The 13,777-nt window shown below is 37.9% G+C and overlaps 1 protein-coding gene across 3 annotated transcripts in view; it reads left to right on the top strand.

The window, feature by feature from the left end:
• Positions 1-12,231, top strand: part of septin12 (septin 12) — a 70,452-nt gene extending 58,221 nt beyond the window's left edge. For all 3 annotated transcript variants that reach the window (XM_015060377.1, XM_015060378.1, XM_015060379.1), the window contains 7 exons: positions 1,715-1,796; positions 3,059-3,196; positions 5,182-5,299; positions 6,981-7,076; positions 7,319-7,415; positions 8,639-8,690; positions 9,985-12,231. In XM_015060377.1, the coding sequence (XP_014915863.1) occupies positions 1,715-1,796; positions 3,059-3,196; positions 5,182-5,299; positions 6,981-7,076; positions 7,319-7,415; positions 8,639-8,690; positions 9,985-10,147 (746 nt within the window). In that variant the 3' untranslated portion in view covers positions 10,148-12,231. The remainder of the gene's footprint in view (positions 1-1,714; positions 1,797-3,058; positions 3,197-5,181; positions 5,300-6,980; positions 7,077-7,318; positions 7,416-8,638; positions 8,691-9,984) is intronic.
• Positions 12,232-13,777: the final 1,546 nt, after the last annotated feature.

Below are 13,777 nucleotides of genomic sequence, written 5' to 3'. Positions count from 1 at the left end.
TGACCTACCACCGCTGTCAAAAAGGAAAGTTTTAAGTCTAGTTAGCATAGCCACTGATGACGGTTGATAAACAGTTTTCATTTAATGGTGAGTTGCTTCTCTGCCAAGATGATTAACTCCAAAAATTCAAACAAGTATCTGATTTACAGACGGCTGTGAATAGAACCCAGAGGAATCGGATGTCGATTACCACTTCATAAACTTGAACACCTTGGACAGCGGTTTGTTTGTAGTCGTGAGGTTTTGAGTTTGCAAACAGCAGAAATGTTGGTCAAAACATTTCTACATCTGCTAAAAAAAAAAAATTAAATTTTTTTTTTTTAAAAAGCCGAAATGCACAGTGGTTTCACTGTGTCTCAGGTACATTCAGATCTGTTTAGATGTATTTTCAACAAAGAAAATGCTCACTGGGTGCTGCCAGGAGGAGAGAAATGGAAATGATACAGAAACCAAATTTCTACTTCCTGTTGGCATTTAAAGGGTTGTTAATGTTGGCAGTACTGCTCAGCCAGCTGGAGTATAGAAAAGCTGCACAATAAACTTCCATGAACTCTGACATTAAAAATAAAGCGAGAAGTGATTAGTGCTTTTTTTCCCATCATTTCAATCAGCGGGATCCTTACGGTAGAGGCAGTCTTTGGTGCTGATGAGGATGAGACAGTGTTCACAAGAAAAGCAGGTTTTTGCTAAAACACATTAGTGTGCACGTTTGCATGAAGTCACCTTCCAAGCCCTCTCTCTCTTTTTCTCCAGCTCTCTTTCTCTCTCTTATTTCCTCTCCCTCTCTCTCCGTCTTCATTTCTTACTGCAGTCATAAGTTCATTCTCGCCGTGTCTCTGACTAGTAGAGCTCAGTAGAACTGCAAAAAACGTGAGGACTGAGAAAATGACCTCCGTTTGTTGGCAAACATTGTGAAAGTGGACATTTATATAAAGTATGTACAAGTAAACACACACACACAACCAGAAGATGCATGCTTTTGTTCCCAATGAAACTAAGTGCTTCTCTGTAATGGCAACAACAAAGGCCTACTTTATTACAGGTTAGTGGAAATCTGAATGCTCTGTTTCCAGATGTTTGCTGTCATGCTTCCGTTAAGAGGAGATTCCTGTGTGCTTACTCAACAACGACTTAAGCTCTAAATGATAGTCTTTACCTGCTTAGTTTTCCTCAAACACTCTCCAGCGTGCACACACACATTTACTCTGACTCAGTGAAGGAACTCATAGATCCTGTCATCACACAGATCTGTGGCACATAGAGTGCAGCTCTGGCTTTACATCAGCCTGAATCTTTTAGCCAGCACCAACGTTAAGCGTCGATCACAGTCCGTTAAACAGTTCCATCTCAGTACATGTCAGGGTGAACCTGTTTGACAACGCTGATAATTCAGACTGGACGTTTTTAGAATTCAGTCGGAGAGATTCAAAGATGCACAGATCAGTGCAGTAAAGTTAAATCTATTACTCCAGTTAGTAAAGTGAAAGGAAGCTGATTCCACATGGTCACGTAGCGAGAGCATTCCCTCTTCCTGAATGAGTGTGCATCAACAATAGGAAGGAAAACTCCTGGGAACAATCTTTAAAACTGAAAGGTTTAAAGATTTTCAGTCCTTCCTCACACTTAATGTGCAAAGCATAAAATGTCTATTTCTGGTTAGTATAACTGAACCCATGGCGTTGTGGCGCTCATCCATTTGATCTGTTCTTTGCAGTGATTGAAGAAAAAGGGGTGAAAATGAAGCTGACGGTGATCGACACTCCTGGGTTCGGGGACCAAATCAACAATGAGAACTGGTGAGGACGGAAAGAAAACAGGACACTCAGTAACCAGTAATCATATATGAACACAAGGGAACTGGACCTAGCATAGAACCCTGTGGGACACCGGTTGATAAACATTCGTCTCTATGCTCCTCTAATCTGGAACAAACGTCTAGAGATCAGCCAAAACAATGAGTTTATTTAAATAAATGTTTAAAACGCAGCTGATTGGAGCTGCCTTTGATTATCAGTAAGTGGAACATCGATCAATATATTTGATGTGTGTCTGCTTGATGATTTTGATGATGGCGTTTGACAAAATGTAATGTTTATTAATTGTTTCATAATTGGTGATGTTTTTATGACATAAAGCACTTTAAACTGCCTTGTTGCAGAAATGTGCTACACTTATAAACTTGACCTGATAGGAAACATGAATTGCATTTCCCAGCTATTATTGAGAATAAGACCAAAAATATGTTTTCATGAAATTAATTAGCCAAACATTAACCTTTATGGTTAACTCTGTAAGTCGTCCTCATAAAACAGAGATCGTCCTGCGCTGATGACAGCAGGTGAGGAAGTGAGTTTAATTTGTTTCATTAAAGAAAAACAGGAAATGAAAAGAATGATAATAAATCCATTAAAAAATCATGAGTGGAACACAGAGAGGTTATGCTGCTTCATCATGTGCTCATCTTTCTAAGACATTATGACTGTAAACAGGAAGTCCTGACTTTATTACTAGTCTACTTCCCTGATATCTGTCCTCATTTGTCTCTAATAATTCATTTTGATACAAAAGACCGATAAACATTTAAGCTTTATCTAGGAATGAGTTCTTCTGGCAGGCCAAATGCACCCTATTTAAGAAAATATATATATCAAAATGGATCATTTTAAACCAAATAAAAGATCCACTAGGAAGGTTACCATGGCTGCAATGAAACTTCCTGTTTAATGAGTTTTTTTGTTGCTGGATTTAAAAATCAAACAAGATTTTTTGTTTGTTTGTTTAGAAATCAGAGGAGCTTTTGGTGAAGAGATTTTCTGTCACTTCTGGTTATGTGGATTTTGTAGATTTTTGACTGTAATCAGCTTGCTCTCATGGTTGAAGCTCTAAAACCAAGACTTCCATATTGGAGACAAATTGTTCTGAAAAAACAAGAAAATCACCCAACTACACGTTATTAAACGGGATGATTAATATTCATTTTAGTTCTATTGTAATTTGTCAACAATAAATAAAAATATAATAATCCCATGCTGACCCTTCTCTGGTGCCCGTTCTCCAGCTGGGAGCCCATAGTGAAGTACATCAACGAGCAGTATGAGAAATACCTGAGGGAGGAGCTGAACATCAACAGGAAGAGGCGGATACCTGACAGCAGAGTCCACTGCTGCATCTACTTCCTGCCTGCAACCGGACACAGGTAAGCACCGCCACTGCTGGCCAACGCTCAGCTCTACGTTCACCACCGGAACCAACCACAATGACTCACCTGATTTACTAGTGCTGCTGACAGAGTCAATCAAATGTTTGGGTAAAACCCGAGTTGCATCAAACAACCATGAACAATAATTATGAACTTTTGAGAAATATCTGAGTCAGTGAATGCATCACATCCCAACCCTGCCAGATCTGGTCTGACTAAACATCCAATCAGATTTCTCTGCAGAAGTTGCAGTCAATGGCGCTTGTCAAGAAATCATTACTGATATAAATTTGTTATAAAAGAATTACTGATTGCACTTTAAAAATTAGATAACTTTATGTTATTAAAGGTAAAGTTTAAACAGTAATGATTTCCTGGTTAATGTCAAGTTGTTATAACAAAGACATTTTGAATAATGTCAACTTTGTATTAAAAGTGTCATAATTTACCGAATGACGCTTTATGACAACAATCATAAATATTCATGAAGACTCATGACATGTTATGTCATGTTTATGAAAGTGTCATGACAGTCTTATTCACCCCCCTTCAAATAAAGTATTATCAAATTCTGTATGTATCAAATAATACATAAAATGAAATATGACTTCCTAACTTAACACCTTGAAATTGGGCCTCTGTCTCTTTAAAAACTCCTGCTCTTTCTGAAACTCCACATGGCTTTTCTATTAACTCTTTAACAAGTTTTTACCAGCGTTTCACTGAGAAGTAGCTGCTATGATGAGGTCAGCTGATGCGCTGTTCCACCAGATGTTTGCTAATTGCTGGCTAGTCTGAAGGAGCTGAGTGAGGGCTGCTCTGTGAGGCGGAAGCTCCCAAACTGGGATATTTGAAGTGAGGTTTGTGTTCTTTTTAAGGGGCCAAACCAATAACCAGTGGCATTGTGCCATTGAGTTCTGTGCTGCACTTTAGCAGAGGCTTCAAGACAGAAACAGAACAGAAGTTGGAACACCACTATTATTGTATTTTCATCTGTCATATAAGACTGTCTGCATTGTATGATTGTTGGGATCTGGGATCCTGTGTGTGACACAGTGGGGAGAGAGTTTGTGTATAAGCCTGTCACAATAAGCAATAAATCAATTAATCGCACGAGGATTTAAAATGGGACCAGTAACTTCCATTTGCATACTTGTTTGTATTTTCAATTTTGTTCAGCGGAGACTGCATGTTATATTTATATTATATTATATTATATTATATTATATTATATTATATTATATTATATTATATTATATTATATTATATTATAATATATTATATTATATTTATATTATTATTATGTTTATATTTTATATTTTATAGTTTTATATATTTATTTTGTTTATTGATTTTGGATATTAAAATATCATCCAGTTCCAGTGTTAAATGTTATTTGGATATTAAGATTATTGATCTTAATTGTAAAAATTGATCTCAAAAGGACAATATTATCATTTATTGCAATAATTTCTGGGACAAATTATTGCGATAAATAATTTGCAATAATTAGGGAATTATTTATTCGCAAATTATTGCAGATAATTTGCTCAATAAATAATTTGCAATTTATTGCAAATAATGAATTTGCATAGTGGGCCGGTAAAATGTATCATGAACGGCCCACTTGTGTGAGCAAGCCCCAAGTACCCATTAAACTCACGATAGAGTTTTGTCATTTGTTGTCACATAAACAAACATACAGAGTTTTTCAAAATGTCAACATGACACATTATGGTGGCAGAATCATGTTGTTGGAATTCTTTTTTTTGGCTGGAACAGGTCACCTTCTCTGGGAGGCTGTGCACACATTTATGCCACATTTATTAGATTTTTATTTGTGAAAGAAAAACTTCAAAAACCATTTAACACTTTCCTCCCGCTTCATAACTGTTTATGTGTTGATCTACCACATAAAACCCCAGCAAAATGCTTTGAAGTGTGTGATTTTGTGACACTCCATCTGGACTCTGTGTTTTCAGGCTGCGCCCCATCGACCTGGAGTTCATGAAGAGGTTGGGGAAGATAGTGAGCATTGTGCCTGTCATCGCTAAAGCAGACACACTCACCGTAGAAGAGAGACAGGAATTTAAAGAAAGGGTGAGGCATCGCACTCTGTACATCCACGCAGTCCGAACCTTTTTACTCAACTCTTTTTATTTTCAACTCTTTTCTAACTTATGTTAACATTAAATTTAACATACTCTGATTGAAGTGAATTAAAGTGACATTGAATTAAATATTTAGTTTAGAACTATGGCACTAATAAATGTGTGAATAACATGGTGAAAATATGACTGACAAATTAAAAAACATTTTTTCTAACAAGCTAAATACACCAAAATGAATTTGTTTTTAATTTTGTATTTTTTGATTTTGTAGTATACTTTAACATTTCATGTTCTTTTGTCATTAAAATTACAGTATGTAACTTTCCTTTTTTTTTTTTTTACATATTTGTTAAACTTGTCACCATGTCATGTCAGAACAACATGACATGGTGTCATGTGAAAAGATGGATCCCCTCCACCTCCTCCCTGAGCTGCTACTGCTGTCTGAAGAAATGCACCAACCAAAACCAACCAATCACAACCAGGAGGAGGGGCTTAGCACTGTCAACTAACCTCATGTACTCCCTACTACATGTGCTAATGATGGAGAATCAACTTATCATTCCAGAAAAACTGATTATCCACCATCAGCGGTGGCCATGCTAACTAGCATTAGCATTCACAACAGGCTCTGCTGACAGGGAAAAGCTGTATTGCAGCAGAGAGAAGGGGAAAGTTTGTGAGAGGCATGCACACGGCTATAACTGACAGCACTAAGACCCGCCTCCTTTCTCTGATTGGTTGTTTCTAGTTGATAAAAGGAGAAGGCAGAGGAGTTATTTTATTTCACAGACTGTCACGCCATAGTGACAGTTTCAATAAATATAAAAAAAAAAATAAAAATTTTGTGCAAAATTACGTACTACCCCTTTTAAATACAACCTGTGCACCCCATTCCTGTCCCCAGTCCTAAATCTACTTTGCTTCCTACCCATAAGGCCTGTCTAGTTCTAAACTGGCTTTACACCATTAAAACTGAACAAATTCATGTTCATAGCCTAAATTTTCTAAACTCAGCTCAGTAGGAATGCTGGTAGAAATCTCTCTCATGCTTTTTATTTCACCAACTGTTAAAGCACTGCAGTGTTGTTGTTTCAACTTGCCAGCTGAGAAAATCTTTGATTTTGAAACAATATCTGTGATTTTATTTTGATTATACTAACCTCTACAATAGTCAGAGAAGACGGACTGCATTAAGATGAAGTGTAGCTCTGAAAGTTGGGAAGAACTCATTCAGTTAACATTAGAAACCTGGTTTCATTTACACGGTCAGGGAACAAGCTTCAGTTTATATTGCTTCATTTGACACAAAGTGGATGATGGCACAACCAGGTTTGGAGGCATACATCATTAGTGGAAAAATCCCCCCAGAGACAGACAATGGTCACACACGTTCACACACACACACAGCTGTCGCCACAACCTCACCTTTACAGGTAAATGTCCGGACTATCATAAAAGAGCCCAAGTTTGTCCTAAATGTTTCTCAGTTTATGCCTCTCGTTAACTCTTGCGTTGAGCGGCGTTTACGTTGAGGAGAGCATCAGGATCATCATGTACAAAAGAAAGAAACTCCATTAACACGATTCCAAAGAGTTAACTGAAGCATCCAGTCTGATCTGTTGGGGTTTGTTGAATGTTTGACTTTTCTTTGTTTTTGACTTTTGCAGATAAGGAAAGACTTGACATCCAATGGAATTCATGTTTACCCCCAGAGAGAGTACGATGAAGATCCAGAGGAGCGCGTTCTCAACGACAGAATCAGGGTAAGGATTCTTAGCCTTTAAATGACTCACAGGAAGTACCGATAAAGAATTCGTCAGATTTCAGGACGGTGCACGCTTGTTGCACAGGATTGACTGTCAGAACAGATGTTTTGTCATTTCTGAGTGATCAAACTAACTAAGTATAACGGCCATAACAGCAATAACAGGACCAAATATTTCAGTTTTCTGTTGACTTGTTTCTATGGAGATTGTCTTAACGGGATAACCGATGACTTTTCCAGGAAAGCATTCCCTTTGCTGTCGTGGGAACTGACAAGGAGCACCAGGTGAATGGAAACAAGGTGCTGGGCCGGAAGACGAAGTGGGGAATCATTGAAGGTGAGTTTTGAGTTCCAGGCCTGTTTTTAAGGTTTAGGCTTCTCACTGTCTGTGGTAAAGACATCAGGATCCCCGCTTTGGCGTGGCAGACTTCAACAGCTTTAACAGCTGCTCCCTCTAGACTGCGGATTGTTTTGTGGATTTCTTGAGAGTTGCTTTAATGGTGGGAAAATACTCGTTAATCAGAATGTCTCTGTGAAGGTTAGCACAGAAAAGTCGAAGTTTAACTGAAGCAGAGAAGTGGTGGTGAAGTCAGTGGGCTTGGTGTTTTGTTTTTTGTTTTTTTTTCCACGTGCCGAAATTCTGGAAAATTATATATGAGTGCAAAGTTGCTCTAAAAGTTGCTTTAAAAGTTCATTAAGAGTGTCAACTTTGCATTATTCAGTAAATAATGAAACCTTTTACGCAAAATTCCTTTAAAACTTTCACTAAAAGTGAATTAAAAATGTCAACGCTGCATTAAAAGTTTTGTTTGCCGAATGACACTTCATGACAACAGCCGTAAACATTCATATGTTTATGACAGTGTTATCTTAGTTTTATGCACAGCCCGACAAATAAAATGTTACCAACACTTCCTGAACCAACATGGGCTGAAAGGTCACTGACATGAAGAAGACATCACTCCAAAAGAAATTACAAATCACAGCTTGCAAGTGAAAGTGTTTTAATATTTTGAGGACATCTGATTAAACTAAATGGAAGTATTTGGCTGCCATGATCATTGTTGACACCGTTCCAACTGTGGATTTAGGGGGTGGCAGCATCATGGTGGGAGGCTGTTTAGCTGCATAAGGGACTAGTGGGCTTCACAACAGAGATGACAGCATGAGGAAAGAATTTTGTGAGAAAATATCGAAACAACACCTCAAAGCATCAGGGAGACAAATAGGTTTTCGACATGAATGACCCGAAGGATGCTGCCAGATTAGTTCCTAACAGACCAAGTTACAGCAGGTCTGTCTGGAGTGATGGGCCAACATTACAGCAAACTGATGTGAGAAGCATGTGGACAGATATTCAAAACACTTGACCCGAGTCACAAAGCTTAAAACAGGAAGGGCTTGTTATTTGTCGTTTTATATGTATTGAATTATCTGATGTAACTGAAGCATTTCAAAAACTAGACTGGACGCTATGGAGGACAGGTTCCAAACATCTGGTGTATTAAAGGATGTAACTGATAACGGTGAGAGCTAATCTGTTGTTTTCTTTTCATGCAGTTGAAAATGTGGCTCACTGTGAATTTGCAAACCTGAGAGATCTTCTTATCAGGTGAGTCTGACTTTACTGCTCATCTTTATTGGAAAGGAATTTATTTTATTAAATGGTCAGTTTCCTGATAGCATGAAAACTGTCCAGATTTACACTTATGTAAATCTGGAGTTTATGAAATTATTAAAAATTATTGTAAGGAAAAACTTGCCAGTTATTCACTAATAGTCTATATGGCTCAACTTCACATACATTAAGTGAGCTTATTGAGAAAATGACTAACTTTATAGAGTTGAAATAGTTTAACCACATCACTAATGTGAAACCTGGAAGCAGAGCCTCTTAAGCAGCACATCTGAGTGGAGGTTGTCATAGAGACAGTTTACAGGTTAGGAAGTTTTAATTTTAACGCCATAATCACAAAACAACTTTTGGCTAGGTACGATTTAGATTTTTTTTTTTCCTTTTTTTGAGAAGAGGTGTTGACTTCTTGATCCTCCAATCGAAATGCTATAAAAAATGTGAATGTTGCTAGAATTGATCTAACTTGGTCGATGCATCCCTGCACTATTCCACTGGATTCAAATCTCTCCTAAAGCTCAGTCTGGGCTTTCTGCCGTTTACTTGGATTCCCTCTGGTAGATTTTCTACCAGGTCAATCAGCGAACAGAAGAAACTTTGAATAATGACTTCAATTCTCTGCTCGGCTGTATAATTGTACTCTGCCTGTAGTTTTAGCAATGGCAGCGGAGGAAGTGAGTGAAGCCATTCAGTCTTTGTTCAATAACATTCAATATATTGAATATTAATTCAATATATTGAATTAACATTAACAGCCACTTCGTTCAGATCAGCCCTTCTCTATGCCCAGAGGAGGACGGTTGTTTACAGCACAGGAAACTTCCGGTTAGCTTCATAGCGTCGATACGGAGCGTTACATACGTCACGGACAAACATTTGTGATTGGGTAAAATTTAAAATCTCAAACGAATCCACGCCTCCACGAAGCAATCGTTTCTCAGTAGCTAAAAGTCCAGACCTTCTGGACGAAGAAGAAGGAGCTGGTTTTCACCAGCCTTTATTAAACACTACATTTTAGTAATGCTTGGTTATTCAAGCATTACTAAAATGCTTGAATAACCATTGCTGAGGAACACATTTTTAGCACACATATTAAAACATGAACATGTGGGCCTGGGTTAAGGGCTACCTGCTGAACTCTTCAGTATGACTGTGGCTTCAGATGTTTCCTGTAGGAATTTTTTTTTTCTTCCACATCAGCACTTTTCACTGGAAACCAGTTTGTATCAGAGCCACTGAGCTGAGAAATTCTCACCGACTGTTTTCTGCTCAGGTCTCACCTGCAGGACCTGAAGGACGTGACCCACAACATCCACTATGAGTCGTACCGTGTGCGACGACTCAACGAGAGCAACATGAACTTCAGCGAGTTGGTTCTGTCCAGCTGGCCCCTGAAGAACGGGACCGACACATGTGAGACAGAGAGCCAGCTCTGATCCGTCCGTCGTCCTCCTTGTCCTCCTGAGCGCTCACAGGCGTGAGGCTCTGCCCTCATGTCACGGTGAAACACGGGAGAAATCTTTTCTTCTTTTTTTTTTTTTAAACAATGGGGACCAAGTAGTGGAATACTTTGTCTGAGAAATGTGGGAGGTTTTGATGTAAGATAGAGGAAATGAATTGCAGCTAGATGTGTTGGACAGGGAGGTCACAGTGACGACCTGGGAGGACGAACAGAAGCGGGATTAATGGAGGCTGTAGTTCAGCCTCCGGGTGAACACACACTTTGTTATGATGTCCACAGACATGTTGGCCTTGCAGTGTGGAATTATGCTCAGTTCAGATGTTGCAGCGTGTAAAACAGGTGAATAAAGCGTTAGTTAGAAGCCCCTGCTGTGCCAAGAACTTACCTTTTTCTCCACTGAGTTTTTAATCTGACAAATTATGCCATTAATTACCTGCATGTGTGGTTTGAGCTGCGATTTTTTTTTTTTTAGGGCTGCCATTATTTCATAAATTTGATCTGATAACGATAGCGCTAACTGACTGTAGAGTATACGAACTAAAAGATTTAACTATAGGATTCGGTTTCCTTAATATTGTCATCATTTACTAGCTGTGTTGATTTGTAGGATTCCATGTCCACACTGGACAGATCTGGGAACCGACTCTGACGTGGTGTTCAATGTGTTAAGCCCAAAGTAGTGTTTCTGTTAAAGCTGCAGTATGTAACTTTTATAAAATATATATCTTTTTGACATATTTGTTTAACCTGCCACCATGTCCTGACAGTTTGCATGAGACAGATAATCTATGAAAAGATCGATCCTCTCTGTGCTGCTATTGCCACGAAATGAACTGACCAAAATGAACCAGTCAGAGCCAGGAGGAGGGGCTTAGCGCTGTCAATCGTTCTTGTAAACTAGTTGCTGTTTATGTGTCATCATTGGTGGCCATGACAGCCTTAGCATTCACAACAGGCTCTACTGATGGGGAGAAGCTGCATCATAGCAGAAGAATCTGTACACCAGCATGATTGACAACGCTAAGACCCTCCTCCTGGCTCTGATTGATTGTTTCTAGTTTGCAGCAGAGCTGAATTTTTTCACAGATTATTTGCCTGAAGCTATACTGTCATGACAAAGTGACAGTTTAGACATATATGTGTAAACACACACACACACACACACACACACACACACACACACACACACACACATATATATAAATAAAATTTGTTTTTTCATAACAGTTACATTCTGTAGCTTTAAAGCTTCTTTAAAGCTTGATGTCCACATTAAAGTGCCAAAATATCACAAAACATTCTCAATTTTCATTTGTGTTTCAATTTAAAGTGTAACTTTTACAGAAATGTTTTTAAAACAAATCCTTGTTCTTGCTGGTTCATTTCGGTTCTTTTCAACACGAGTGGACATTCAGGTGCAGCTTTGCTCAGTGCGCCACCTGGTGGAGAAAAATTTAAAAGAACATCCATTATCAAACGCTTTCTGTCAGAAAAATCTATCTGTGAACAGTAGAAGAAGGAAATGTCTCATGCTTAATGAACATCCTCTGAAAGTGTTTAATGAGTGTTTAGTAAGCCATGTGTTTGTGTTCCTACTGAGACTGAATAGCTGTGAAACATGTAGCATGAAAACTAAGAGTGTTTAATAAAGGGAGCTGCCTTTTTCAACATGTTAATCTTGTCCACTGCTTCAAGATTAGCTGTCGCTTTTCACATACTTCATGTTTCCTTTAACACTGTGGCCAATTTTACAAAACACAACACAAAGTTGAACTAGTTATCTGTCATTTTCTTCAAACACACAAAATACATTTACTTACTTTTTATAGACAGAACTTTTTATATCTATGTAATAAATGGTAGAACATGCAGAGCCCTGCGAAAGAGGGGGACATTTTCACATTTTGTCACTTTACAACTACAAAGTTTAATGTAATTACTGGCATTTACCATGACAGACCAACATAAATTAGTGCGTCATTGTGAAGGGGAAGAAAAGCGATACCTGGTTATTAAAATGTTTGTTTTAGAAATAAAAAATCTTCAAGATGTGTCTTGTGTTCAGTCTCTAAAGTTTGTCAGATTGAGCTGAATGAATCAAATTTCAGGTCTTACAGACTCACAATTGAATTCAGATCTGGAACAGCATTTTATCCACACATGAACTGTTTCTAAATCTGTGAGTAAGGATCTCCCCCACCCCCATTGTTGCTTGTTGGGTTCTCAGAGTAATCAATATCTTATTGATACAAAAAAATAAATTATTTCAAAGATAATCATTTGTGTCAAAATTGATAAAGTATCCCATTTCATTTACCCAAATCATTAAACTCTGCTGGAGCATCCACCTGTGACCCTCTGTAGCCTATAAAAAGGGTTTTCAGAGAAACTTCCTCATGAGCCAAAGGGACAGAAAAAACAAGAAATGCCAAACGATGCTACATGCCAGCTGTGCTAATGCTACGACACTGATCTTTCAGAGCAACTTAAAAAGTTTGGTCTGAATATTATTTTCATTTAAAGCCCAACCACTGTGTTCTGTTAGTATATTGTCAATATATTGTCTCTTCTGCCTGGAAATTGAGCTGCTAGCAGACATGACTGTCATGACACTAACAGCCTTCAGTCAGAGGCCTCTTCAGATTTGTTGCAGGACTGACTGCTAAGTAGATCCTTGCTCCTCACCGCGTCACCGTCCACAACGACTCTTTGAAGATAGTTGGATGATAAGAGAGGCGAGAAGACATGTTTTCCTCCAGGATAAATAAAGTGATTTTTAATTTAATTTTAACCTGATTGCAAAGTTCCACACCAGGCAACACTTTGTTCTACTGAAAAATGTTAATCAGCTGACGGCTGCTAAATAGTGAAGCAGCAAAACAAACCAATGTGTCCACATCAATTAGCCCTCTGTTTACTGGTAAAAGCATTAGAGGCCAACATGGCTGACAACTCAGGTTACCGCAGGTGACAAAGCAGAATATAGCAGCCTGCTCTGCTGTGTAGTTAATTAATAAAAGAAATATTATACAAAAATTTCTAGAAAGAAAATTAATTCCATTTGGAAAAATATGTTTAGTATGTTTTGAAACGGAATTTATTTTAGTTTAGAACGATCCATTTTTTTGTCCTTCACATTTATTTATAATTGAGGGGAAAGTGGAAGCACAAAGAGTCACACTAATGACAAGCAGTTATGATTTAATAAAATAACTGCTTAACTGAATCAAATGTGCATATTTTCCTTAAGTTTGGCAAACAGGAAAGGGATACACAAATCATTTATTTTTCTAAACAAAGTCTGAATTGTCCCCTACTTATTAACCAATTTAAAATGTAATCATAATATTATTTAGCATATTTTTCTGTTAACGACAAAAATATTGCAATCTTGGTCTGGCGCTGTGACAGCTGGTGTTTGGCTTCAAAGCTTTATCTGTAAGGCAACGTTTAAATGTACAAGAAATAAAGGAAGCATCAGACTTACTTGTTCTGAGTTTATATAGTTTTGCTTTCTTAAACGAATGACAAAGAATATTGAACTTTTTCATATTTTTTGCATTTTTTAGATGAACCTGTAAAAGCTGTGCAGTCAGTTCTCTTT

Source organism: Poecilia latipinna, unplaced genomic scaffold (genome assembly GCF_001443285.1).
Source record: "Poecilia latipinna isolate Pla-1442-1.1 unplaced genomic scaffold, P_latipinna-1.0 Scaffold1705, whole genome shotgun sequence".
Lineage (NCBI taxonomy): Eukaryota > Metazoa > Chordata > Actinopteri > Cyprinodontiformes > Poeciliidae > Poecilia > Poecilia latipinna.
Note: the sequence above shows the minus strand (reverse complement) of the source record. Positions and strands in the feature narration are given on the sequence as shown.